Here is a 25,904-nt window from a genome sequence, read left to right as displayed (position 1 = left end):
TATATATATATATATATATTTCTATATATTTCTATATTATATATATATATAATTATATATTTATATATATATATATATATATAGACTCCCTTTTCTATATATGTACACGTTTATATTTTTATCTGTACACACCTAATAGCCTGTCTAGAAAGACAGCTCATTCCAGCACTTAATGTGCTATATTTACTTTTTTTATCATAAGATGATAAAGATGACAAAAATTTCACACTTCCTTTTTCTCTAGAACTTGAGGTGTACACTACTTTGACCTATTATGCCAGACTTTGCCACCAACTATTTAGTTTTAACAAAGCAAGCAAAGCCCATCCCTTCTTTTCTGATAGGAAAGTTTCTGCAAGAAAAGTTAACACTTTTTCTAAATACTTCACTTATTTAATAAAGTAAGTTGTTGTCTAATGATTTAATCACAAGTGGCCTCTGTGAGCAAGTGCTCATTTATCTTCCTATAAATTCTCTGCTACCATAAGAGTTCACACGTGCTCTAAAGTCAGCAGGAGCTTTCTAAACTGACAGTAACATTCTTCGTTGCATAGACTAAGACTGTGGCAGATTCAGGATCAAGATTATTGTAATAGAGCCAGCTTGCACAAGAACACTTGCCTCTAATGGCAACCAAACTTGACTAGTTTATTCCCTTTTCTAACCAAGCCAACTAAAGATCTGAACTGGCCTTACCAGTTCCCAAAGCGGTACTATGCTATTACCTCTGTCTAGAAAGAGACCAGTGCTCTTGTTGTAGGCATCACCTGGTTAATGTTAGCCAGTGGCTCCTCGTCCTGTACCAGCATCTGAGAGAACTGCAGGCCCTGCTCAGGACTGACTCTCATCACGCTTCTCAGCAAGAAGATCCAGTCTGGGGTATAGCCAACCTAGAGATTTCAGGAAGAGTCATGCATGTCTGGAAAGTTTTAAATATTTTAAGCCTTCTAAATCTGTAGTGTAAGTGCTATGAGCCACACTGAAGCTTGTAACACCCATTCTCCATCTTCCAGGAATTCTCAGACAAAAGCATTGTTTGTATGTTAACACAAATTCAGTATTTGCTTACTTAGCAACTGAACTTACTCTAGGGCAATTTTCTTGTTGACTCAGAAAATTACTAGAAACAAATCAAGAGTCTAAAGGCATTATCATACACAGTCCTAAATTTATAAGTGCATATCCCACAAACTACTTTGTAATTTGCAAAAAAAATCTCTTCCTTAACGATTTAGGAAGAGTCATTTTTTATAAGCAGCTTGAGCCAGTTCATAATTTGATAGTATAAGAATTCTGGAGGTTCTAATTTGAACTTTTATAGACCATGTTATTAGACGTTAATCACATACTATGAATTCTGCTGTTTCTTAGTCTTTGCTAGTGATCCTGTTTTTGTGTGAAAAAAAAAAAAAAATCAAATTTCTCATGGAAGATAACTTGAGAACACATACACATTAAACATAAGATATAGTCCGGCAGCTTGTGATAAACAACTTTACCTTTTTAGCATACAGTACTATTTTCTGGAATTGACCAGTTTCAGCAAAGCACTGAATCACTTTGTTTGGCACATTAGCACGAAGGTAGACACTGAGTGCAAGCGTTGGGTCAGCTGCCTTCACCAAGTCTCCCAGCTCCTCTGAACACTCCAGCTGAAGAGAAGCGATATTTTGTCAAGCACAAGTATCCATATATGTAGCATGAGTGAAAGAGTTGTTCACACTCAACTGCTACAAGGCAGCCAAATTAAGTTAGCATCAAGATCAAGCCTACCTTGTCTTCCTTCAGCCATTTCTCCAGAAGCTGCTTGCGGCCTTGCTGTAGAACAGGGCGACAGAGCTCCAGAGACTCAAACTTGTTCAGCTGTCCTTGGTCAAGCAATATTCCAAAGTACTGGAGCAGTGGAGAGGCATGCCCTGGCTGAGCTGGTACACTCTGGAACTTCCTGATTGTATCACTGGTACGTAGAATTCCCTGTAGAGGCATACAATACAGAGAAGTAACATTTAATTTGTGAAAGCTGAATAGCGTTAGAGGAGAAAAAGAAAAAAACAACAAAAACCAAAGCAGGTGTTAAGTTCAGCTACACACTGAAGAATTTACTCTTAATCTTTCAGGGTGGAGATTTTAATCAAACCTAAACCAAAAGATCTTCTAGAAAGAAGTCAGTGCCCACAGCAAGTCAAGTCTGTGTTGGAAAAGTATGGCAGATACTCCCTGATGGTATACAGGAGAACATATTAGACAGAACAATGAAATGAACTACAGACAGCTTAGGTTAGTATTGAAGCATTTTAGCTCTTGAATGTCAAGTGCTGAAGTGCAAGTCAACTAAGCTAAGGCGGTCTAAATGGATTCTAACCTCTACCCTTAAAATAACTCACCTTTGGTGCAGATGCAGCTACTTTAGCAGCATCTGCATAGCTTCCTTGAGCAAACAGTGTGTTAAACTTTCTGGCAAATAATTCCTCTGCACCAGCAAGATTACTACGTATAGCCATACGCAGACCCAAGTCAGGATTCTGGAGAACATTTGTGGCATAGTTCACAATGTTGTCTTCTTCGACACATACAGAAAGCACCTGGAAAGGATAAAAGGCATATCTAAGACGTACTGCCCTTTCCAATACTATTGTATACAACATAACAACTGAATATCTATTCAGACTGTCAGCAAAGCAGCAGATTATCCAAAAGGAAAACAAGTCAGTTTCTCCTTTCAAGCAGTCTGTACTAGGAGAGGTTAAAAAACGGATAAAAATCAAGTAGTTACTCAATCCCTGCAACGATGTTTTTTATATCAAGTCACTCATTAGGTTTACTTACATTCCATCACAGCCTTAGAAGACTTAAAAACACACTACTGGATTAGTTACCTGTCCTTTTTTGTTGACACCAATAATGCCTGAGGTAGGTTCATGAGAAGCTGTGACAAAAATAGTGTCGGCACTAATACGGTTCATGTAGATGCAAACTCCAGACTCCAAGTCATACATGTGAATATATCCATACTTTGTGATCAGGTAGATAACACCATGCTTAATTCCAATCTGTTAAAAGATAATCTTTTACTAGTATAGACTAACACAGCAACAGTTAAGACAACTGCCTTTAGCCTAGTCACAAGACAGTACTGCAATGACATGCCTTTGCACTAACACTAGGAACTAATACAGCTTCAGGCTTCTCTGTTACAAATTCAGAGCAATGAATGGCTCTGATAACCATTTAGAGCCATACCTCCACTGAACACATGCAGAAGGAAAACCAAGATTCATCTGCAACAAAGACCATACTGTTCTAATGAGTGAAGATGAGGGATATAATTTGGGCATAATTAGTATTCAGGTCAGATACACCAGTACAAGTTCATTTTCAGAAATCTTGTGTGATAATCCCACTCTTTTCCAGCAAGAACCAATCAAAGCACCAGCAGAACCTGAACCAGGCTCCGCTGCTGAGGGCTACTGTTTAGCTGTCAAGTCTCAAAGCCAAGGAAACTTTCAAGCCAACACTGTATTTAGACAGAAGTACTTCCACTTTGGAGCAAGACTTCAGAGCACACGAAGCCTGCCATGCACACACTTTGTGTTGTTTACCTCACTTCATTAAGGCTTATCTTTGTTTATTCACAAAGCTGGTATATTAGATTGGACAGCAGTTGCATGCTCCAAGACGGTTTGTTTTTCATATTGTAAGTTTGGTCTGTTAAAGTAACCGTTCATGTTCTTTTCCTAAAAAAAAATTTCCTATTAATATCCTAAGGTATCTTCTTCTCTGTTGCTACTACAGGAGATAGACTAATATAGGGCTCTCCGCTCTGTTTGTCTTATGACATTAACTGTAGATGAAATGCCAAGCACTGTAACAATTGTATTTAAAACCCTGACCAGTTCAATAGTAGACAGTTCAATAGCCTGAAAAAAAGCAGAATTATCCTGCTATCAACAAGCGTTATCAAATTAGACAAGAACTTATGAGTACTGCTGTTCTGACAGACTGCTTTCAATGCTTGGTATCTAGTTACTTTCGAACTGCTGTTATTAAGACAAAGCAAAAGCTCATCAAATTTTTTAGCTATTCAAAAGGAGTTCTGACCAATGTCAGAGACATTCTACCAGAAGACAAATAATTTTTTGTGGCTTTTTTCTTTCTTTATTTATTAATATAATCAAAGTTCATATATTTAGATAAATACAGCCCACATATTTGTGTGAGAGTTACTGTTTTACTGTCTAGTATGCTTTCCATAAATCCATTAATACCATTTCCAAAGTTCGGAAGAATAACAGCAAAGCAATTGTAGAAAGTGTGTTTGTTTTTTTAATGACAGATGCCTGCTACTTGCCAGCTATTACGCTGCTTTGCGTTTTTGGTCAAACATTTACCTGCATTGCCACAGGAAAGTCTGTCTGTGCCTCAGGTGGGAAAAACACATCAACAGCTTTCTTAACAAATGGCTGATTTCCAGTAGCTGGTTGACCCACTTCAATTATGTGAAGCTAAGAAGAAAGAGTACATGTCACAAGATCACTAGCAAATCCAGTCACATGAAAGAAGTTTCAATCTTCAGATAAGCTGATGAAGTCATCTGTCACCCTTGGCCACTAAATATCTGTCCAATTCAGAAATACTCTGGAGAACTGTGCTCCAGATTTTTATGAGAGAAAAAAGAATAAAGTTAACCAGAACTTAACAATGTAAATACCAGGAAAAGCTAAAGAATGTCTTCTATAAAAGCATAGTGTGTATTTCTATTTCAAGGCACTCAACTTGTTCCAGATGTTTTGAGTGAGTTTGTCAATTTATCAACAATGTGTAAAATATAAGAATGAAAGAATAAAAAATTGTAATGTGACCTCTACCCTTTACAGACTGCTAACAAACGTTGTAGGATATTGACCTGCTGTTGAGTCTCACTATCAGTTACATACAAACCTACCCAAGCTGCTAAGGCTTACCTAGTCTCTTCTAAATTTTAGACATAAATGGCTACTTTATGACTTGATTTCATTACACAAAACATAATGTGACCATAACTCAATGCTTTGATCTCAATTCTTATTACATCTACATTGGTTCTTTTGCTTAAGCTTTACTAAAGGAATTCAGACTTTTAGCAGTTTCTATTATATTAAAATAAAGCATTTACATACCAACTGAATATACTGCATGTATGGTTCACAGGCTGTTCTTCAGTCAGCTGAATGTGATTGCTGAAGTTCTACTAGTAATGAGATGTGCTATACCAGAACAAGAAAACAGATGCAAACTTTACCTTGCCTCCTGCAGGACTCCTCACAGCAAAACAAAAGAGGGTGGAAGGTTTGGCATTTCCATCTATTTTGAATTCTGCAAAAGCTGCTGCATGGCCCTCTATAGGTTGGGAGACTTTTCTATCAACAGAGTAGAGCTGCATTGCACCAACCACGCGATTTTGCTAGAGGAAAAAGGAAAAACATCAGCTTCTAGAGATAACATTTCAAATATTTATAGAACAAGACTTTAGGGACAGTCACTTAAAGAGAGACAACTGCCACTCATCCCCTCCACCAATGTTTTAATCATATTAAAGGTCAGGTTAGTCTTCCAAAATAGGAATTTTTGAAGCTTTGATCTATAGAAACTAAGTTAAGAAATTACAGCGGCTATAAGCAAAGGAAAATGGAACAAAGCTCTCCTGACCATTTTCTTAGCATGATAATTCCAGGTAACTTACCTGCGCTGAAATTCCTATCAGTAACAGCCATTTTTGATGTTCATCAGTTCTGTAATTGATGATTTGGCAGCCTGCAAGACTAGCATGCCTGTCAAACATCTTTTGGGGCTGAGATTCTCCCTCCATGCTCCAGTGGTAGACTGCTGTCTCTGTCACCAAGGCAACTGTATTCACAGATATCCATTTCCAAAAGATCACCTCCTCTGCCATAGCGTGGGCTTTCATTTTACTTTTCATTTCAATGTTAAAAATCTGTAGCGTTTTTCCAGCTGGTATGACAAAACCCAAGAAACATCATTGATCAATTATTGTAATAACCATCCTGTAGTTCGCCTACTTACAATTCTGCTTAACCTGCTATTCTGGTGATCTTACAGGCAGAGCTAGTACCATGTTACACCCAAGTGTACTTTGATACTAGACTTGTACCAAAATGGAAACCCTTCCCAACCTTTAACTTCCTCCAGCCACGAAGCAAAAGAGTCTTCATGGACACCTACATGACATTCCAACCAACAACTGACAAGCAAAAGCATTCTAACTACAAGGTGTAGTTAATAAACTATCTAAGCTATATATAATAAATAATAAACTATAAGATACCTATGTATGGATAGTTATAAGATACCTATGTATGGATAGTTATAAGATACCTATGTATGGATAGTTATAAGATACCTATCTATATGATAATAAGTTATCTAACCTATATAATTTACTTGAGTAAATTCTGGTTTACGTAGGAGCACTGGGATATCAAATTATAGCTGTCTAATTGATGTAATTTAGTATAGTAGAAAGAATGGCTCCAGTTTGCATCAATTTAGTAGCTTTTGTAGATCACCCAGACTGAAGCCAGCAGCAACAGACTTGCAACAGCTCTTGAAATGGCTAGACCATGGTTTTTGTGGTTTTTTTTTTTTTTTTTTTTTTTTTTTTGCTGGAACCAAACAGGCTCTGCACTTAACTGGGAAATGGATGGGCTCTGTAAAACAGTAGTACAAACTACCTGCTGGAGAGGCTTTTAAAAAGGTCAGAAAGTTTATAAAAAGGCTTGGAGCTTTAGTTCTATAAAAGATTATTGTTTCACAATTTGGGTAACTATACTGAAACTTTAATCTCGACTTCAGCGGTTCTCTGAATCACCAGAAGAAGCAAGGGTAGAATTACAACTAAAATAACTGAGCCAACCCTGAATCACCAGAAGAAGCAGCGGGTAGATTTACAACTTATATAACTGAGACAAATCCTTTTCAAAGAATAACGAATTCTATGTCTTGCAGGAAGTCGAAGTGTTGTTTTACTTAACTTCCAATAAGAGAATTTAGCTCTAGGAAATACCATTTACTGTTCACAAGATACCCACTCAGACCGCTAGAGTATTGGTTTGTATTTCCTTTACTTGCATATTTCTGAAATGTCCTTTCTGGGTAAAGAACTGCCTGATGGTCAGATGCAGAGAGTGGCGGTAAATAGAGTCACATTCAGCCAGTGGCCAGTCATAATTAGTGTTCCCCCAGGGTCAGTACCGGGGCCTGTCCCGATCAAAATCTTTATTGATGTCTTGGATGAGGGCCTTGAGCGTACTCTGAGTAAGTTCACAGATGGCACCAAGTTGGAAAGAAGCGTCAATCTGCCTGGGAGTTGGAAGGCCCTACAGAGGGATGTGGACAGGCTGTATAGCTGGGCTGAGGCCAATGGAATGAACTTCAACAAGACCAAATGCTGGGTCCTGCACTTTGGCCACAACAACCCCAGGCAAGGCTACAGGGTTGGGGCAGAGTAGCTGAAGACTGCATAGAGGAAACAGACCAGGGGGTATCAGCTGACACTCAGCTGAAGATGAGCCAGCCATGTGCCCAGCTGGTGACGAAGACCAGTGGCATCCTGGCTTGTATCAGCAAGAGCAGGGAAGTAATCAGTCCTCTGTACTTAGCACTGGTGAGGTGACACCAAGTACTGCATTCAGTGTTGGGCTCCGCATAACAAGACAGACAGTGAGGCCTTGGAGTGTGTTCCAAGAAAGGCAACAAAGCTGGTGAGGGGTCTTCTGAAGCACAGGCCTTATGAAAAGCAGCTGAGGGAGCTGTCCAGAAAACAGGCTCAGAGGAGACCTTATTGCTCTCTACAACCACCTGAAGGAAGGCTGTGATGAAGTGATGGTCAGCCTTTCCTACCATGTAACTAGCAAGAGGACTAGAGGGAACGGCCTCATGTTGTGCCAGAGGAGAATCAGGCTGGAAACACTTCTCCAAGAGTGGTCAAGCACTGGAACAGGCTTCCCAGGGAGGTGGTGGAGTCACCAGCCCCAGAGGTGTTCAAGAAATGCTTAGATTTTGTACTGAAGGACATAGTTTAGAGGGAAATACTGGCAATAGGTGGACAGTTGGACAGGTAATCTTACAGGTCTTTTCCAAAGTTTGCAATTCTATGATTCTGCAATATTGGAAAGATAGATGTAAGCTGCTTCCAAGAGATAATAATCCCAAGCTAATACCTATCTGATTGCTTTGTAAAAGTCTAGAATAACATACACATTAAATTGATCATAATACTTTAACACAGTGCCAAAACACAAAGCAAGACTTCAGAGTTACTACATGCTGAATTTATGCTCCTCAGATTAACAGCAAGCAGATCTATTAATCTGATCAGCTAGCTCCAGTGACAGCCTGTGAGCTTTATTATATTATTTAGACAAAAAGCAGCCTTCTTCTGATCATGCTGCAACTTCTGCACATGCAGTTACTGTATTATTATGCATGCAAGAAGCACCTAGGCAAAAGACTAGTGCTATCAAAGCACTGACACCTATAGTGGGCTACAGTGTGTGGCATCCAGAAGACAGATAAGCAGTTCAGAAAGAGCACTAGTTCACCATCTAAACAAGAACGCCAGTATGTGCATACAGAAACTGCTTTGTCTTGCTCAAAAGAAAGCAAGACAACCCTAGCTTTAAGAATATGGAAAGAATCAATAAGCCACAAAATTACCTAAAAGCTTGTGCTAGTCTATTTTCTAGAATAAAAAACTGTTGTAATAGAGTTGGAAATTGCTTTAAAGGCTTCATCAGTTGAACTAGCTCTGATGGTGATCAAAAGGTCCCCAGCAATATTATTTCTTAAGTTTGGCAACACAGTTTCAAGCTTCAGAGCTCTAAACTGTAATTAAACCACAGTAATTCAGTTATTTGGATTAAGAGAGAGAGAGGAACCTGCACTAAGATCACAAAAAGCATGGGCAAGTGACTGAGTCTTCTGTGAACTTGACTGCTGTTTCAGGCCAAAACCTGAGACAAAGAGTCAGACTTCCATGGGTTTTCCTTATCAAGACACCAGACTGATTGGTATATTTAAGATAATTGTCTGCAGATATAGTCAAGGAAGCTGGGGTTTTTGATTGCTGCTCCATTTGTTCTTATAAACACTGGCACAAGAATTTACATTTCAGTTCACCAGAACATTAAGTTTCTCCATTCTGTAAAGAATCGAAGAATGCCTTGAGTACTGCATCCTCCACTTGTAACAACTGGAGACTACTTTCAGTGCAAAGCAAAGCAACAGAACCTTGGAACAAGGATAACGCGTGAAGCTTGGTAATGCCAGGAGAATGCCACATGCAATCCAGAAATTAAACAGTTCTTGAGTTAAAATGAGAGTATGCACTGTTTCATTTATTGTTTGAACAGGATCGTATGTTAATTGCTCAGTAATTCTTGGATAATGAGCAGCTCCCAGTCACAGTACACTCAGTCACAACACACAACAGTTTTAACTAGTGATGCCTCAGCTACTGATGCCTGTCAGTCAGCAGGGAAAGTCTGTTGTGACAGGCTAACTTCAACCATGTCTTTAGTGCAGTTTACTGTAATTCTACCAGTTATCTTGAACAATAGCATGTGGGCTAGGTGGCTCTATTAGTTCTCTTTTCTCCTTTAATCTTTGGCTACTAGACATGATATAAGAAAAGCTCTAAGTTTGCAATACCTGGCAATTTTGCAAGTCCATGTGACATCACACAAATAACTTTGTTCAGAGCACAAGTTTACTCACTCTGCATGGACAGGATGATACTTTTCAGCAAGTCTAACACTGGCAAGAAAAGTGATATTGTTACAATCTGATGATAATCTGTTCAGTTAGCATGAATAGGTGAGTTTTAAAAACAGATGATCCTGTTTCCTTAAGAGCTAGATTAAGTTCTGCTAGTACAAAAAAGGCGCTTTCCCTGCCAATAAGGTTTGTTAAAAGAGGTCTGAAGTTAAGGATAGTGAAATCAAATAAATCTGAAATAAATCTGTTCGTTGTTGACTTAAATCATATCCCAAGTAATGCAGTCCTTTGCAAGATGTAAAAGCATCTCAACTAAACCACAAACTAAACCAGCTCAAGTCAAATGTTAACACATCAGTTCTCACCTAATGTCAGTGTAAGTCCAATATTATAGACAGCAAGATACACATTTTGTGTCAGTTTGAGGAATGTTATTTCTTAGACCCCTACAGAAATTCATCACAGATTTTCACACTGGATATCACATTTAGGAAGAAATGAATAGCACACATGACCTGCTAACAAAAGTCTCTCGAAAGTACTGCACGTGGTTTTGTCTATCAACTGTACTTCCATTATATATATTCACACACACAGAACACTCTTCTCCTCCACTTGGTACAGTCAATAGTCAAAACAGACAAATGAAGACTAAGATCCTCTATATGGCTATGAAGTGAACTGTCAAATGGCTATCTCAAAGTTCAGTACTTTTTATGAGATTAGACCAGTCTGTAGTACTAAACATGAAATAAAGTTCACTCGCCATCTGTTTACATAAGATGCAAGAAGAAAATACATAGCCAGTGACAAGTAGTTATTGAAGCTAAGTACTAGAAATTACTCAGCTAAGAAAAGAAATATAGTAAAAAAATATTTGGGGGGAGCACTCAGACCTAAAAACAAAATAAACACCACATGTGAGGTCTTCAATCTGTAGGTTCTCAAGGTTATCAAACTAAACAAATTCATGCATTCAGACTTTCATGCTGTCTCATGTAGTTACTGGCCAGCCTTATAACAATTTGTATCCAGTAAGCACTTACAGCAAAGGTAAGTACAGAGCAGAGGGCACGAGCAGTTTTAGTCTTTCCCCACTCATCCCTACAAGTGTCCATTATTCTCTGAACATCCACTTGTACTCAGCGAAAACATCAGGCAGCAGTGCCAAGCATCTCTCACCTAGTGGTAGGCAAACCATCCAAACATTACTGAAATATTCACAACCAAGATCTAGCAGGCAAGATATTATTTTACTGTACTTTCTTCGTATAAACCTTACACAGCTCTTATGCTTCAGAGCTTACATGAGCAATAATGAAGCTAAATAGTAGGTTTCATATTACAAGAATAAAGGGTTACTCACCTTTTAGTGCAATTACTTTAGAGGCTGGATTCATGATGGCACTTTCAGCAGAAATTGGACGTCTGATAGGTGATGTTGGATCACTCATGTCAATTATTACTACTTGTGCCTGCTCTCCCACTTTCTCCCTGATGCAAATGAACTTGTCAGATTCCATTGTTAGGGTGCTGAATCCAATGTTTGCTGGGTTAATGCCCAAATTTTGGAGCTAGAAAGAGGGAACGGTCCTTTAATATTCTTATCATGAAGATTTATCTGTCTAACTTAAGTTCCTGTACATAAGATCCCCTCCTGCTATCTCACCTGATCCCTTGTTTCAGTTGCTCGCATCATACGTAGAGACAGACTTATTTTCTTCTCCCTCTAGAAGGGATCGATATTGCAGAATTCCCATAATATTTAAGGAAGGCATCAGTAGTTCAATTACCAGTCTAAGACAGACTGTTACATTGATCTGAATATACTCAGGAACTGGTAAGTACTGAATTAGTACCACTTATCTTCACAGGTTTTACTTCAGCTTCTCTGCTCAAACAGATACTGTAACAAGCATACCAAGGTAAGGTTGTAATGCTGAGTTCCTTCCCAAGGAATGGCCTGAAGACATCAGAAACACCGACTGCAACATCTACAGCTTTTATAATACAATTAAAGAAGCAGTCTTAAGTCCTTTAACCTCCCTCCCAACTGTCAACTCCACATCATCTCTTTAGGAAAAGGAAAGCTGAGAGAGCAATAGATAGATGAAAAACATACTTCATTCCAGGGCCTGTCCTTCACTGCAGAGACCACACCACGTCTACCTTGGCAAATCTAGACCACCAGGTTCTATCTTCACAGTACTGCCAGGACTAAAAATTAGGATGTAAGCCAACTCTTATTTTCATCTGCAGACAAAGTGCATGATTAGCAATGCCTTCTTTTTATCCATCTTTAAAAGCCAGACCAGTTATCCTCAGGGTACCCTAACCCCTGACTGGAAAGACTTGGATGGGGAGCAGAATAAAAATGCCCTGACTCAGGTGGAAACTGTTAGAGACCTGCTGCTCCAACTGGGCTGCAACAAGTCCATGAGGCCAGATGGGATCCACCTGAGGGTGCTGAAGGAGCTGGCAGAGGCGATAGCCAAGCCATCAATGATGGAGGTGTTCAAGAAACATTTAGATGTTGTACTGAGGGACATGGTTTACTGGGAAATATTGGCAATACATTGACAGTTGAACAGGATAATTTCAGAGGTCTTTTCCAACCTTGGTGATTCTATGATTAGCAGGTCCAAGCATCCCCAATTCAGTTTAGAATATCTCAGACGCATCTTTTCTCCTTTGCTTAGAGTATAGCACCAAGTACTTTCCTTGAAGCACACAATAACCTGAATGCATTGGAATTGCAGTCATAGCTTGTGTTTATACAGCATTTATGCTACCTTTTTTTTACCTGGTAATAGCTACCATGGCTTGTTAAAATATACCTTCTGTTACATCAACCAAAATGTGAATGCTACCGTAGTGATATTTGCTAATTTAGGTTTCAGATAAACCTCTAGACATAGTCAATACAACAATAGGAATGTTGTATGTGTTGTATGTTGTAATCCTATGTTACAATCATACCAACTCCAAATGTTTTTGTTTGGGTTTTTGTGCATGTTTTGTTTGCTGCTGCCGTTGGGTGTTTTTGTTTGTTTAGTTTTTTTTTTTTTTTTTGTTTAATTTGCAGCTACTTCCTGCTATCCAGCCTCTTCCTTTTTCTCCCAAAGAAACCAGCACTAAAGCCTCCAGGTTATTTAATAGCTTTAGTAGAAATGCTGGGTGACTGCAAAAATAATGCAGTTCAACACTATTTTCAATGGCCTAATTTTGTAAGTGGACTTGTTCATCTCACTCCTCTGAACTTACTCTTACTATTGCAAGCTAAGAAAAGTGTTAAAATAACCACTTATTCCATCTTTCTCTGCCCAAGTAGTCACATCACTTAGATTAACAGCACAAGCAAGGATTTCAATGTAGATGCCTCCTCACCACTTATGGTCAATCACCTGAGTTCAAGCACATGACAAACTAGCTGTTCTTAAAGCAACTTCAAGTCATTCCATATCTTTGAGTAGATGCCTGGATTTCTCACTTTCACTCATCTTCATTAGCTTTGTCTCCATCCATTTCCAGTGTCAGATTAGTCAGAAGAGGCAGCAGTGAAGGTGGATCAGTGTTTCAACTAGTCTGTAATATCTCAGATTTAGCAGTGCCTAATGCGGCAACTTGGTATGGTCGTAAGCTACATTTCATGCAACAGTAACTGTGACAAGCCCAAGGACCTGCTTCATGCCCCAGAGCACAGATTTTCAAGCAAAGGAACAGCAGTATCAGTTTTACCCAAGCTTCTTAAGAGATTAACCCCATCCTACAGTCCAAACTCTGCCCTGCACCATCATGGCAGCAGCTATTCTCTGCTGAACAAACAGCCTGGCCCTGCCCCAGGCACACACCCATCCCTCAGCAACAGCCAAACATCAGAGTGCAACAGGCACTGTCTAGGCCATAGGGAGGATGCAGTGTAGTGCTAACTCAACTTATGGCAAATAACTTTGTATTTTGATACATCGGCTAAACACAGTCCTGGGAAAAGTGAAAAATAAGCCAAAAAAAAAAAAAAAAAAAAAAATTGCTTTCTGTTTTGATACAGACATTTGGGAATAGTTTTCAAGAGGGCTGCTCCAAAAGTAATGCCTCCTATTTTATTATATTGGCCCACAACATTAGAGGGAGACGTTGGTGCCATGGTAGTAGAGTTTGAACCTTCCTGCCAATATTCCATTACATTTCATTGCTGGGCGACAGATGGCAGTAGAAGGGCAATCTCACAAAATGATGTCTGACATGGAAGTGCGTATGAAGCAAAGTTGAGGAATTCAAGTCCTCTAGGGAGGAAAAAAAAACACCACCCACTAAAGCATTAATCAATGCTTCCTGAACATTTATCGAGACCAGTTTATGTGAGCACAGTGTGGGAGTGGGTGGTGCATTTCAGCAGTGACAACAGCAGCAGTGGTTCAAACCCACAGGTGCGGACTTTCACAAGCATAGCATGCAGGCTCTTCATCACTGGCAAAGATGCACAGCTACTGGTTGGGATTTTGTTGAAAACAGGTGTTCTGTAGTTCCAAACTTGCTCTCCCAAACACTGTTACTATGCTCACTGAATCTCTTGTAGTTTTCATGGACTTCAGGACCAACCTAGTGTCACAAGCTGTTCAGTATGTTCTGATCTGGCTGAGTGTTTCAGGGCACATTTCAATCTGAGACAGGATGTCTCAGGAGCAGAGGCAAGCAAACTATGCACTCAGAGCAGCACAGAGGGTTACAAGTTTTAGTCAACATATACACATATACACACACAGGCATTCATTTTTAGATAATCCTTGCAAGCAGGAAGCAGAACCTCCCTAAGCAAGTGCACTATTACTTTCTGACCCTTGAGAGACAGCAAACCACCAAAAGGAGAGAGAAAGACTGCTGGCAGTGCACACTGTAGGCAGCACCAGCTGGGCATCCCCTGCTTCAAAGGGCACTTGGCCTTTCATCCCCTCTGCAATCGCTCTCCTGCTTTGATTTCCCCAGGGTCTTCAAGGTTTGTTCCATTGCATGCTGTGCCCATGCAGCCAACACATAATACAGAGCCCAAGAGGAACAACTGTTTGCAAAACAAGCCTTTGCATAAACAAGATAAACTACCAAGGTCTGCTCTATCTACAAAACAAGATACTTGCAGCTACAGCTACAACTATCAGTTCCCTTAAAACAGAACGCTGTTTCATCCCAGGATCATTCTTCAGTCAGAGGCTGTTAGGTCCCCAACACACTGACCATGGCTTGTTGCAGCTTATGTAAAGCTACTAACCCATAAATTGGGTACGTAACTGAGATAATGCAGCACTGCATTGGAGCCATACCCAAGAAAAATCTCAGGAATAGTTTTCAGCTTACTAAAGAAGAGTTATTCAGCTTAGTAGTTGCTAATCTTGACATACATAAGCTTCAGAAATGCAATACAAGCTAAATGTATGCATGTGTAAGATGATATCTGAAGAAGGAACAAACACATCAGCACAATAATCAAGACCCATTCAGCTGTATCCTCAGCTTATAGATACATACTTCTATACAAGCTAGTAAACAGAAGTAGGTGCCATTCATGCCAAAAGGTTATCAAAGTTTAGACACTAAAGTATCAGAAGCAACTTGTAACTAGAGCTTCAAGAACTGTCCAGAGAGCATGTAGCTATTACAGGCTTCTGTATCAATAAGGTAAAACGTCTCCACATTAAGAAGATTCATGCAATAGGAAAGTTTGTTACTCAATAAACGCTCAAGTAGTAGCCAAGTCATCTATGACCCTGAACAAGGAGGATAAGCCATAGTCCCTTAGATTCAGTGTTCCTGATTATATGCTCTAGACTTGAGAACATCCACTCACTGAAAATTACGCATTCACGCTTTGGTGTTGGGCATGAAATCAGTTCATGTGCCAAAATATAACCTGTTATGAAAGATGATAAAGTGAAGCATCACAAGTGATTTAACCATAGGATAGCCAAGCTTGTCTTGCTTTAATTAGCCCTAACTCAGAGCACTGAAGTAGCACACAGCCTCTCCAATGCCTCTTCTCAGATACTGTGCTACAGCTTGACATCCTCTTCATGACAGCCACTTGACACTCTGTACAGTGAGAATCTTGAGGTATTAGTCTAGTTCAAGTTCAGCTTTTAAGCCCAAACTTACCCCTTGCAAAACCTGGTCCCTACTGAAGAACCATAATGCTTTAAGTATCTTTACTAAGAAATAAGTTTTTGCCTCAAATTCTGGCATAACTTCCTGTTCTAACTGCCATAACATCTACAGAAAGTTTCAGAAATTAACTATACATGGTGCGTAACTATTGCCGCCATCCTCTTATTAGGCTAGCAAGTAAACTTCTTAAGGCAAAAATATTACTATTTCCTAAAGGATGGTCATGTAATTACTGCCTCAGTTAATAAAAAAAAGCTTCTTATTTTTGCAATTTGAAAGCACTGAAGATTTACTTCCATCAGTGCAACAGTAAGCATCCATATTAGAGGGCAGTGCTCCATGGAAACTGTTCAACAAGCATGTTCCTTCTGACTACACATAAGAACAGGAGCAGATACTCTTTACAACCATAAGAAACAAATATTTAGCCAGCATTGCTTCTTTCACTGTAAGTCTGAATGACCCAGATAACTCATCTAATATTACTATAGACTAGATTAGATCATTGCCTATCTAACAATTTTAAGAATGTTAAGATACTGATAACCCCTGTAATGATAAAAAAAATTAGCCAGAGATATATTATTTAAATGCCACAAGTAGGATAAAATGTGACTATTCACCTGAAATTTAATAATTTTTTTCCCCTTCCAGTTTACTGATGCTTGTAATACGAGAATTTTAATAAGCATTGGGCTTTCTAGTGCTACTCTCTTTCTGCAGAAAAACAGTGATCTATACCGAACCAGCAACGACCAACTCAGACACTGACACAGTCTTCAAGCTAAACCCCTCTCTCTAGTGGTAAGTTCTTAAGACCAACCTACTGTCTGCCTAGTACTATCTCCAAATACTTGGGACATACCATCAGCTAAATGCTGGAGCTCACATAACTTGATGGGGTTCAGAAAATATCCCACTTCAGCTTAGTTCCACTCAGCTCTAACAGAAACACTTTTCAGAGGTTTCAATTAACAGTTGCTTCAATCCCACTACAGAAGAGTAAGACTTGGGCAGAGGCTATGGGTATCTAAATATTAAGCACTAGCAGCTCTGTAAGAACATATCATTTAAAGCACAATACAAACTAAGAACATGGTAGTAATTTCTCAGGGCACTTATGTAGCTTGTGTAGTTATATAAAGTTAAAACAACATGCCCAGTAAGGAACTGTATATAGCCATCAGACATCCTGTCCCCACTGCCAGCCCCCCTGTTGTTGCTCCCCATCTTGGTAGGCAAGGGACATCAAGGAAGCACACGTCAGCTGAAACATGCAAGACCACAGGATCACAGTGTTTAGTTATAGCTGCAATTACACTTTTCTCTTAAAAAAAAAAAGTCACTCCCTGTACAAACCCATTCCTTTATGTCATTGATGGTGATTAGATCATCTGTTCAAAGAGTCTCTACACACACAGGGTACTTCCCAATCCTTCGGGCAAATATGGTCTCCTCAACACTAAATAGCTGAGTCACCACAATATTTAGCTCTACCTTCTGAATACAAGTCCAAGAAGTTATTTACAGCTGGAATCATCCTGAATGCTTTTACATTCACATATGTCTAGCCAAAGCAAACTTTGGAAATCCATTACAGCTCAGCTTAATCATGCCTTTTGCCTCAGGCTATTTCATGCCCACAATAGACAGTAATCCTTAAGAGATCTCAGACTAATCAAAAGAAAGTGGTTTTGCCCATGAAGTGACAGAAGTAAATCTATATCACTTTAAGACCAGATTTTAGCTTCTCAGTACCAAACTAAAATGTATAGAATTTATACATAAAGGATACAAAACATGCACACAGGTTTTTTCAGCTGTTTGTGCTTAAGAGTTTGTATTAGTTACTCCAGAGAAAGCAGAAACCTGCCTATTGATCACTGTGCCTGTCCATTTACAGGACAAAGAGCCAAGAAATCCAAGACTTTGCATAACTGTTGTTTTCTCTACAGGGCTAGCTGAGATTTTTAATAGTGAGAGATAAAAAATAAAAAAAAAATTAAAAAATAAAGGATGAAATTAAGCTTTTAAGAACAAGCCTATGATTAAGTAAAGGAAAGTTCGACTTCAGACCTAGAACATTTTGTTCACTGAATTCCAGTAATGTCAGTCCCACTCTGTTTGTATTTAGTCTTTTATGGCATTCCCATTCATAGAATCATAGAATTGAGGTTTGGAAAAGACCTTAGAGATCATCAAGCCCAATGGCAAACCAAACACACGGTAAACTGCAATCCAGTAAATAATTTATAATCCACTGCTCCAACAGAAGCACTGGAATTAAGAATCCAATTATACCCTAATAGTACATCCCAGCAGTTCATCATTACAGCAGGGCTGCAGTAGTCTATACTTCTGTTACAGCTGATCAGCTACTAGCTTATTGCCAATCCTTGTTGTAGGACTTAAACTATTATATTCTCTGAGGGAAGAATAAGCAAGTTCTTTGGGGAACTGTGAACAGTTTACAACTAAAAACAGTATCTTAATTGCGTTATGTGGACCTAAACAGTAAAACTTGAGGCAGTATTAAGCTGATCAATTTCTGTATCTCTTACAGTAGCTACTGTCTCCTCATAAGCTCATACCAGGGTTGAAGGTGCAAGCTGTAACAACTTCTAATTTCACACGCACTGTGACTAGCGTACATTCCTCCTGCACAGCCTTGGAGGTACAGTTCAGTTAGAAAAATTAACCACATAAATCAAAACAAGCTGCATGAGGAATGTAAGCAGTCTACCTAATACTCCTTCAATTTTATGTGAACCAAGATCACAGTTTTTTTTCCCCACACTTGTTCATCCAGGTAGAGACTGGGAGAGTTCAGTACTTAGCACCACAACTTGTTTAGCTTCCCCAAAGACCACTTCCTGCGTACTTCCTTTCTCCTTTTAGCTGAGTATAGAGAAGACTTAGTATAAGGGAAATACGGTTCCATCAGCACCAGGCTAAATTTGAAATTGAGTAACCAGCTACTCTAGCTACTTACAAACATACTAATTAAAATATCTACAGATAAGCAGTACAGTTTGAATTGAGATGCAGAACAAATCAATATAGAACTACTGATACACAGCAGTTGTAAGAAACTGTTTTTGATTTAACATCATAAAGCAGTGTAGTAGATCTGTCATACTACTCATTTCAAATATGACAATTTAACTGTAGCCAAACCTATTCCTTGGAAGAAATCCGAGAAGAAAAAAAAAAAAATTAAGCTGGATGATAATGAAGCATTATGAACAGGAGTGAAGGCCTACTCTTATCATAAGAAAACTCCCTACTGGCCAACAAGGAGCAAGGAGCTAACGCATCTAGAGTAGACACATATAATGTAAGTTAGAGTTGATAAAACCATACTTCATATATCCAGCCAAAACAAACACGACCAGCTCCCACACGTCTTCTGATTCTCCCCATTACACTTGTCATGTAAAAACAGGTGCTGAAGTAACACTAAGGAGACCGATGAATTCCTGTCCCATTCGCTAATCTTAGTTTCCTTGTGTGGAACACTGCTTTGGAGCCACTGCTCTCAGACTGAGGGAGTGGAAGTGGAGTGGGGAGGCGTGAGCCCCACGGAACAATCCAGTTCAACACATCAGTGGCATGGTCCTAAGGTTTCCCACACTCCTCTGTGCAGTCCGCTCCAGCACAGGCTCAGTCCTTCCAGTAATATCATAACATTTAGGAGCAAAAGCAGGTGGTGGCAAAAAATAGCATGTGACTTCAGTAGGACTCCCTGGGGAAGTTACTAGCCCCAGACTCAAACCAGAAGTGCTCTAATGCTCACACAGACAGTGTCGTAAGACAGAACTTAGCCCTCAGAAACAGTCATGTAACATGCAAAGCAGGACACTACACCTATAACATCAACCATAACATCCACTTATCACTGCACAGCCAAAAACAACCAGCAGGATCAGTGACACCTGCTAGCTTTAAGTTGTGAGAACCAAATGCTTCTTCCTAAGGTGAGCCCGACATTAAAAATACCTTGAATCTTCACTTTCTTACTCAGACAGCTGCCCTTTACCATGAATTAATTGTATTACAGCAATCGCTACTATCCTGTAGGGTTAAGGGGGGAGGAGGAATAATTCTTCACTATATTAAACTCTCAGCTCCAGTGAGTAGGCAGGTGTGTGCTCACGCTGGCACAGAGCAGATATTTCTGGAACTCATTGCCCAATCATTTTTTCCAGCCTTGGTCTCCTCCCAGAATGACCAAGGCAGTTCACACAGTCACACGAAATCCCTCCCCAAAAAGGAACTGCAGTAGTACCAAGTCTCCCAGAGGATGGGTCTACAGTTCATTTTTGAGATGAAAGACTGATTTGACAGAAGAAGGCTGGGCAGAGACAGCAGGATGACTTGCCAACTCCACTTCCCGTTCCCTCATTCATTTAGAGAATTCCTTTAATTCCTTCCTGCCTTACACTACATGCTCGCTGCCTGTTGTTCTCCCACTCCGTTTCTAACCCTTCTTTAGCACCAAGTTAAGAAAGGAACAGAGAAACCGGCTTGGCTGCACGGCACCCATTAGAGATGGACCTCTTCCAGCACTGATGCTACTCATAGGCCATCAGAACTGCGCCGTTTTGAAGAAGGGCTTTCTTTCTTTTCTGTATCGTTGTGTTCGGGAGGGAGGCAGAAGCCCTCGGGCCCTCGACCCCCAACCCGCAGCCACACGGCTCCCCGAAACCCGGAGGCTGAAGGTCGCTGTGAGGAAGAGTAAAGCCCCGCGCACCTCGAGAGGCGACGGCTCCCTCAGAAGCGTGGGGAGCCACTCTCCCTTCTCGGAGCGGCCCCGAGTGACTCTGCACAAATCGCGCCCGGCGGTGGATGGGGGCGCTGCGCCCCGCGGTCCGCACCGCACGCTCCCCTCACCCCGGACTAGGCCGCGGCCGCCCCTCTCCGAGGTGCACGGGGAGACAGACGGGAACAGCCCCCACCCTGTGTTCCCCGTTCCCTTGAGCTCACCTGGAAATGCTCCTGGAAGCGAATAGGCAGGATCTGGGCCATGGCTAGGGGAAAACTCTCCGGGGATGGGTGCGAGGAACAAGAGATGGAAATAAAGCGGATGAGAGGATACAGCTGCACCCCGCACAAGGCGAGGAGAAGCGCGGGGGAACAGAGCTGGGAAGGGGAGGGGGAAGAAATGGAAACGAAGGGCGACGCAGGCGCAATATTCACACAGAGAATGCGCCCCGCTGCCCTTTTCTGCCTCGCGGGGCCGCTCACTCCGGAGGTGGGATCACTCCGCTCCTCGCAAGCTCCGCCAGGGTCTTCTCAAATAGTCCCGTGCCGCCGCACCTTCCCTCCCGTTTCTCACCCCCTTGTCTCCCGCCTGTCTCTCAGACCGTCACCGCCTTTCCATCCCACATAGCTCCCGCTGAGCAGTGGGGAAACGACTGCCAAGACAGGGGGCTCCTCCGTTCCGGATCGTCAAAGTGCGATATTCTTCCGCAGCGCCCCGAGACCCAGCCCACTCCCCGGCTCCATACGGCGGAAGCGGGCGGGGGTCTGTCCCGCTGACTCCTTGCTCCGCCGGTGGTACGGAGGCTGCCCTTCGAGGCAGGGTCCGATAGCGGTGTTGCTCTGCCTTCAGCGCTACCCGCCACCGCTGACCAAAAAGGGAGAGGGGCTGACAGGAGCTGAAGGACGGCTATCGGGTGTTGTGGAGCCCCCGCCGTTGAGCTTTGAAGTGGAAACACAGATCTTTCCACGAGATGACATCGTGAATTAGAAAGTTGTTGAGTAACTGAGGAGTGAGGGGTCCGATGCAAGCCATAAATCAGAGCTTTCTGTTATTTTAAAACCTTGATCCCCATCGACGACCCATCAAATGGGGGACGCCCCGCGCAGCCTAAAGGGGAACCTGGAGGGCTGCAGGTGCTGGGGAACCATGAGTAGAAGGCACAGGGGCAGAGGTGCCGCTGAAGGAAGAATTAGGAAATACTTCTCAGAAGGAGTGATAATGTGTTGGAACTGGCTGCCCAGCGAGGTGTTAGAGTCACCATCCCTGGAAGGTGTTCAAGAAACATGGAGGTGTAGCACTGAGAGATGTAGTTCAGTGTGTGCGGTTTGATAGTTGGACACAATGACCTTAGGGGTCTTTTCCAACCTCAATAGCTCTGTGGTTCTGTACAGCCAAATCCCTCAGGAAGTCCACTTTCTACGTCCCTTGCTGGTGGCAGGCACCGAGGAAAAATCGAGCCAAGGTGGAGATGGGGCTTTTTTGCTTTATAAAGTCACATAGCTGAGTTGCCTTCACCTGTGCTCACAGGGCTGAGATGGTCCTTTCCCCAGGTGCTCAATCAGTGGTTCAGACCAGGACTCAACAATTCCCATACACATGCCCACTGGCCAAATCCTGCTAATTACAGCATCCCATCCTTTTCATGATTAAAAAAAAAAATGGCATCTTACTTTGTATATCTGTTTTTGGCACTCTATTGTCCACTCATGTTTTCCTCCTAATTTTTGCCTTTTCCATCCAGTTCTGTGTTTAAAGAACTGTTCTTTTAACGTCTTGCTTTGCTGAGCATATAGGTTGGCTTGTTTGAAGCCTGATCAGCTCTGAAACATTGATAGTGTTCGAAGTTTTGTGGTTTTCACCCGTCATTGTGCACATTCCTGGCAGCAGGTTGGTGAAAACAGTAAATACTGCATTTTTCAAAAAATAATCTGAAAGTTTTCATATATATATAATATATATTATATATATATATATAATTGCTGCAGCACTGTTTAATAGGTGAATGTTTCATGCTTAAATTCCTTCTAGTTTATTCTCCAGCAGAGACATGAGTTTTTACACACATAGCATTGAAAGGAAATCTTTTATGGTGGATTTACTACAGACACTTTCTTCATGAATTTATAGGTTGGTATGTGAAGTCCCATCCTGTATTCCCTATGTATGGAAAGCTAAGCTGGAGATGATAAATTCTAATGGTATTTTATGTAAAAATGAATAGAAGTGTTGAGGGGTAATAGCAATGCAAGCTGGGGGTCTTCAGATTCCCCACAGAGCTAAAGCCATGATGGTAATTCACTTGTGACTTGCAAGCAGTACACTTGTCTTTCCTCCAAGGAATGTTTTCATTTAAAGAAGCCATTTCTGTCTCTCTCTGCATAGAGCAGTGACATTTATGCTCCCTTTGTCTCAACATCATCATTTGGTTCTTCTCTGGACATCTGCATTCTCCAGGTTTGCAATGCAGATGCTGAATTGCTTGCATGGTAATGTATTGGGCAATTGAAATTGCAACTTCCTCATCTTAGCCTTGTAAAAACAGAGATCTATTGGTCAGTGATACAAAGCAGAAGAAAGGGTGTGAGAATCAATATCTGTCTTCAAAATTGAGATAGAGGGATCAGGGCTGCTTGCTGCACAAAACTTTTTTGAAGCTGAATTCCTTTAGAGAATTTTCACAGGCAATACATCCATGAAATGGACACAGATTATATGTTCTTAGAAAATACAACCAGTGAAAAGAAAGGTGGTAACTAACATAAATCAAATGCGCTTCTATCACTAATTTCACTAGTTCTGGAATGACAGAAACCTAACTGTACCTACAAGTAGACAAAATAGAATCTTAGCCTAAATGGGCTTAAATGCCATTCAGCAGAATAACTAGTCAGCATGCATAAATAGACTATTGGAATAAAAGGCTGGAAATGGTCTAAAGAGGTCTTTGGTTATTACCTCTGCCCTACAGCAAGATTTAGTGAACCAATGTTTTCCAATCACAGATTAATAAAGTGAATTAGGAAATACTGACTATATTGACTGTTATGGCCTTTCAGCAATTTACTTCAAAATAGACCCTTGACAAGGAAACTTCAGTGTTCATTTTCTTAACATAATTCTATTTTCCAGGAAACAGAATAAAGCCAAGAAAATCATAAACCTAATTATATTTGATAGCAGTAAAACACGCAGATGGTAAACAGACTTTTCATTTTCTGTAGGGCCGTTACAATATTCATCCTCTTCAATTAATCCTGGAAAGAAACATTTGCTAAAAACATAAGCTATGAATTCTCCCTCATCTCCAGGAGCAGACAAGTCGTTTATGGTTATGCTTCCACTATGTTTTCCGGTTTGCTCTTTTTCATCATAACAAGATTCCAGACCACTGGCCAAATTCAGCCATGTGATGGAGAGGAATAGACTCAAAGACAATAGATTTCTGCAAGTTTCATGAGAATAGGCAGCCAAAGAATGGAGACGTTTAATTAGACAGGCTAACTGGTAAATCTGTGAAAAAAATGAACCCAAATCATGGAAAAATAAAATCTTTGATCAATGCTTACACCCTTTTGCATTAATTTTATTATTAAGGAAATGCTTTTTCCACTTTATGCACAAATTCCTGCTTTTGTAGAAACCTGTATGCTTTTCTGCATTAACTTTAGAGACAAATAGGTTCAGAAATCCTCAACCTCCTCCTGAAAAGAGCATTATTTTTCTCAAGTTTACCCTCTTCAAAAACAGGTTCTTAGTAGACCGTGTAATGCTATCTTAGGTAACAGAGCACCCACCCACTTTTCTTTTTACCTCTCCCATTACATTGTAGGATTACAGAAAGCTGAAGATGAAATCACTAGTTTTCTTACTCTCATCTTTCTCAGTTGAGAGTTGTTTGTGAAACAGGTTTCGATAGGAGTTCTCCACACTTCATAGTTCTTTGTGATATATACAACCTAAAAGTAATAGACTGGCTTCTCTGGAACTTCAGTCTTAAGTAATATTTTCAAGACACCAACACAGATGTTTCCCAGAGAGGTTCAACAGCCATACACATTGCTACCTTCCAGATTTTTGAGAAAACCTTCCAGATTTTTGAGATTACAACATAGAATAAAGTGTAGGATTTACACAGATTTACACAAAGTCATCAGAACAGTATGTCTAAACCACCTTTAAAAATATTCCTACCAGAGCTAACAGAAGCAATATGTAAGCATTTCTTGCTAACTGCCATTAGAATAAATTTAGATGACACAGCGATTAAGATAGCTGTGCCCCTTTATGCCAGTGCTTTCAGTGTAACTGATACTTCTTGCGTCAGGCATATTAAGCAAAGGGAAAAAGCTCTTATGCAGAGGCAGCCTTAACAAATAAGAAAGGGAATTTGTAATCCTGTCTTTTTAGAGTATAGTTAATCTTCTTAGAGATGCACATTTTTTAAGAAGATCTGCCCAGATTACCAAAAAAAAAAAAAAGGTGTTTGGTACTCTTGCTTTTTCTATAAGCCTACAAGATATCTACAACAGCAAATTGTAGAACATCTACAAAAGCAATATCAATTTCAGCAAAATATGCTATGCCACATATGTATCTTTAGAAAATGAAAAGAAAAAAAGGAAAGGTGAAAACATAGAAAGTAGTAATTGAAATATATATTTAGTATTTTGTTGCCATAATTTGCAGATGTTTGGTGTTCATCATAGAGTAATATGACTAGATGAAGCATTAATTTCAAAAGAATGTGTGAAGGTCCAGATAAGCAGTGGCTTTTATTTGTCACCCTCATTCTGCACCAAGAAATACTGCACCCAGGAAGTAAGTAAGTGTCAGAGTTCTCCCCCTTCTGTACTGGCTATCTGCAAATCATTTGCTGAAATTCAACCAGAGCTTGGTGTGAACACTGGATCAAGTAAGGTTGCATTATCAGGGCAAATCCAAACTTTTTGTGCATTTCTATCTATTGTCATTTTATGAAACATAATTACTACTACTAATAAGCAACTCTTCTTTTGTTTCTTTGGTTATGCTGGAATGTGAGAGCTAAATAAATGAAAGAACCACAGATTTTGTCTGCCCTCCCGAAGATCTTTAAAAAGCTACATGCTTCTTTCCTAGTCCAGAATGTTATTGAGAAAACATACACTGTGTTGCCCAATGCAAGAAGTATGTTCAGTTAGCAGATATTGCCAAGTTTGTGCCTGTAAACAGGAGC

General features: G+C 40.3%; 1 protein-coding gene across 6 annotated transcripts in view; it reads right to left on the bottom strand.

Moving 5' to 3' along the window:
• Positions 1 to 21,180, bottom strand: part of LOC122176946 (clathrin heavy chain 1-like) — a 39,615-nt gene extending 18,435 nt beyond the window's left edge. For 5 of the 6 annotated variants that reach the window (XR_006177891.1, XR_006177892.1, XM_042865956.1 and 2 more), the window contains exons 1-10: positions 20,911 to 21,179; positions 11,138 to 11,345; positions 5,720 to 5,988; positions 5,279 to 5,440; positions 4,389 to 4,502; positions 2,877 to 3,050; positions 2,385 to 2,582; positions 1,774 to 1,974; positions 1,500 to 1,652; positions 768 to 890 (exon numbers count right to left, since the gene is read on the bottom strand). Coding sequence is in view for 4 of the 6 variants with exons in the window: in XM_042865956.1 (XP_042721890.1) it covers positions 768 to 890; positions 1,500 to 1,652; positions 1,774 to 1,974; positions 2,385 to 2,582; positions 2,877 to 3,050; positions 4,389 to 4,502; positions 5,279 to 5,440; positions 5,720 to 5,988; positions 11,138 to 11,345; positions 20,911 to 20,952 (1,644 nt within the window). In the remaining 2 variants the exon portion in view is untranslated. Of the gene's footprint in view, positions 1 to 767; positions 891 to 1,499; positions 1,653 to 1,773; positions 1,975 to 2,384; positions 2,583 to 2,876; positions 3,051 to 4,388; positions 4,503 to 5,278; positions 5,441 to 5,719; positions 5,989 to 11,137; positions 11,346 to 20,910 lie in introns of all 6 variants that reach the window. The other variant, XM_042865960.1, reaches the window with a different exon arrangement.
• Positions 21,181 to 25,904: the final 4,724 nt, after the last annotated feature.

This window comes from Lagopus leucura, unplaced genomic scaffold (genome assembly GCF_019238085.1).
Source record: "Lagopus leucura isolate 7727_CA_CO unplaced genomic scaffold, USGS_WTPT01 Super-Scaffold_806, whole genome shotgun sequence".
In the NCBI taxonomy this organism is placed as follows: domain Eukaryota; kingdom Metazoa; phylum Chordata; class Aves; order Galliformes; family Phasianidae; genus Lagopus; species Lagopus leucura.
This window is presented reverse-complemented; position numbering and strand designations above follow the sequence as displayed.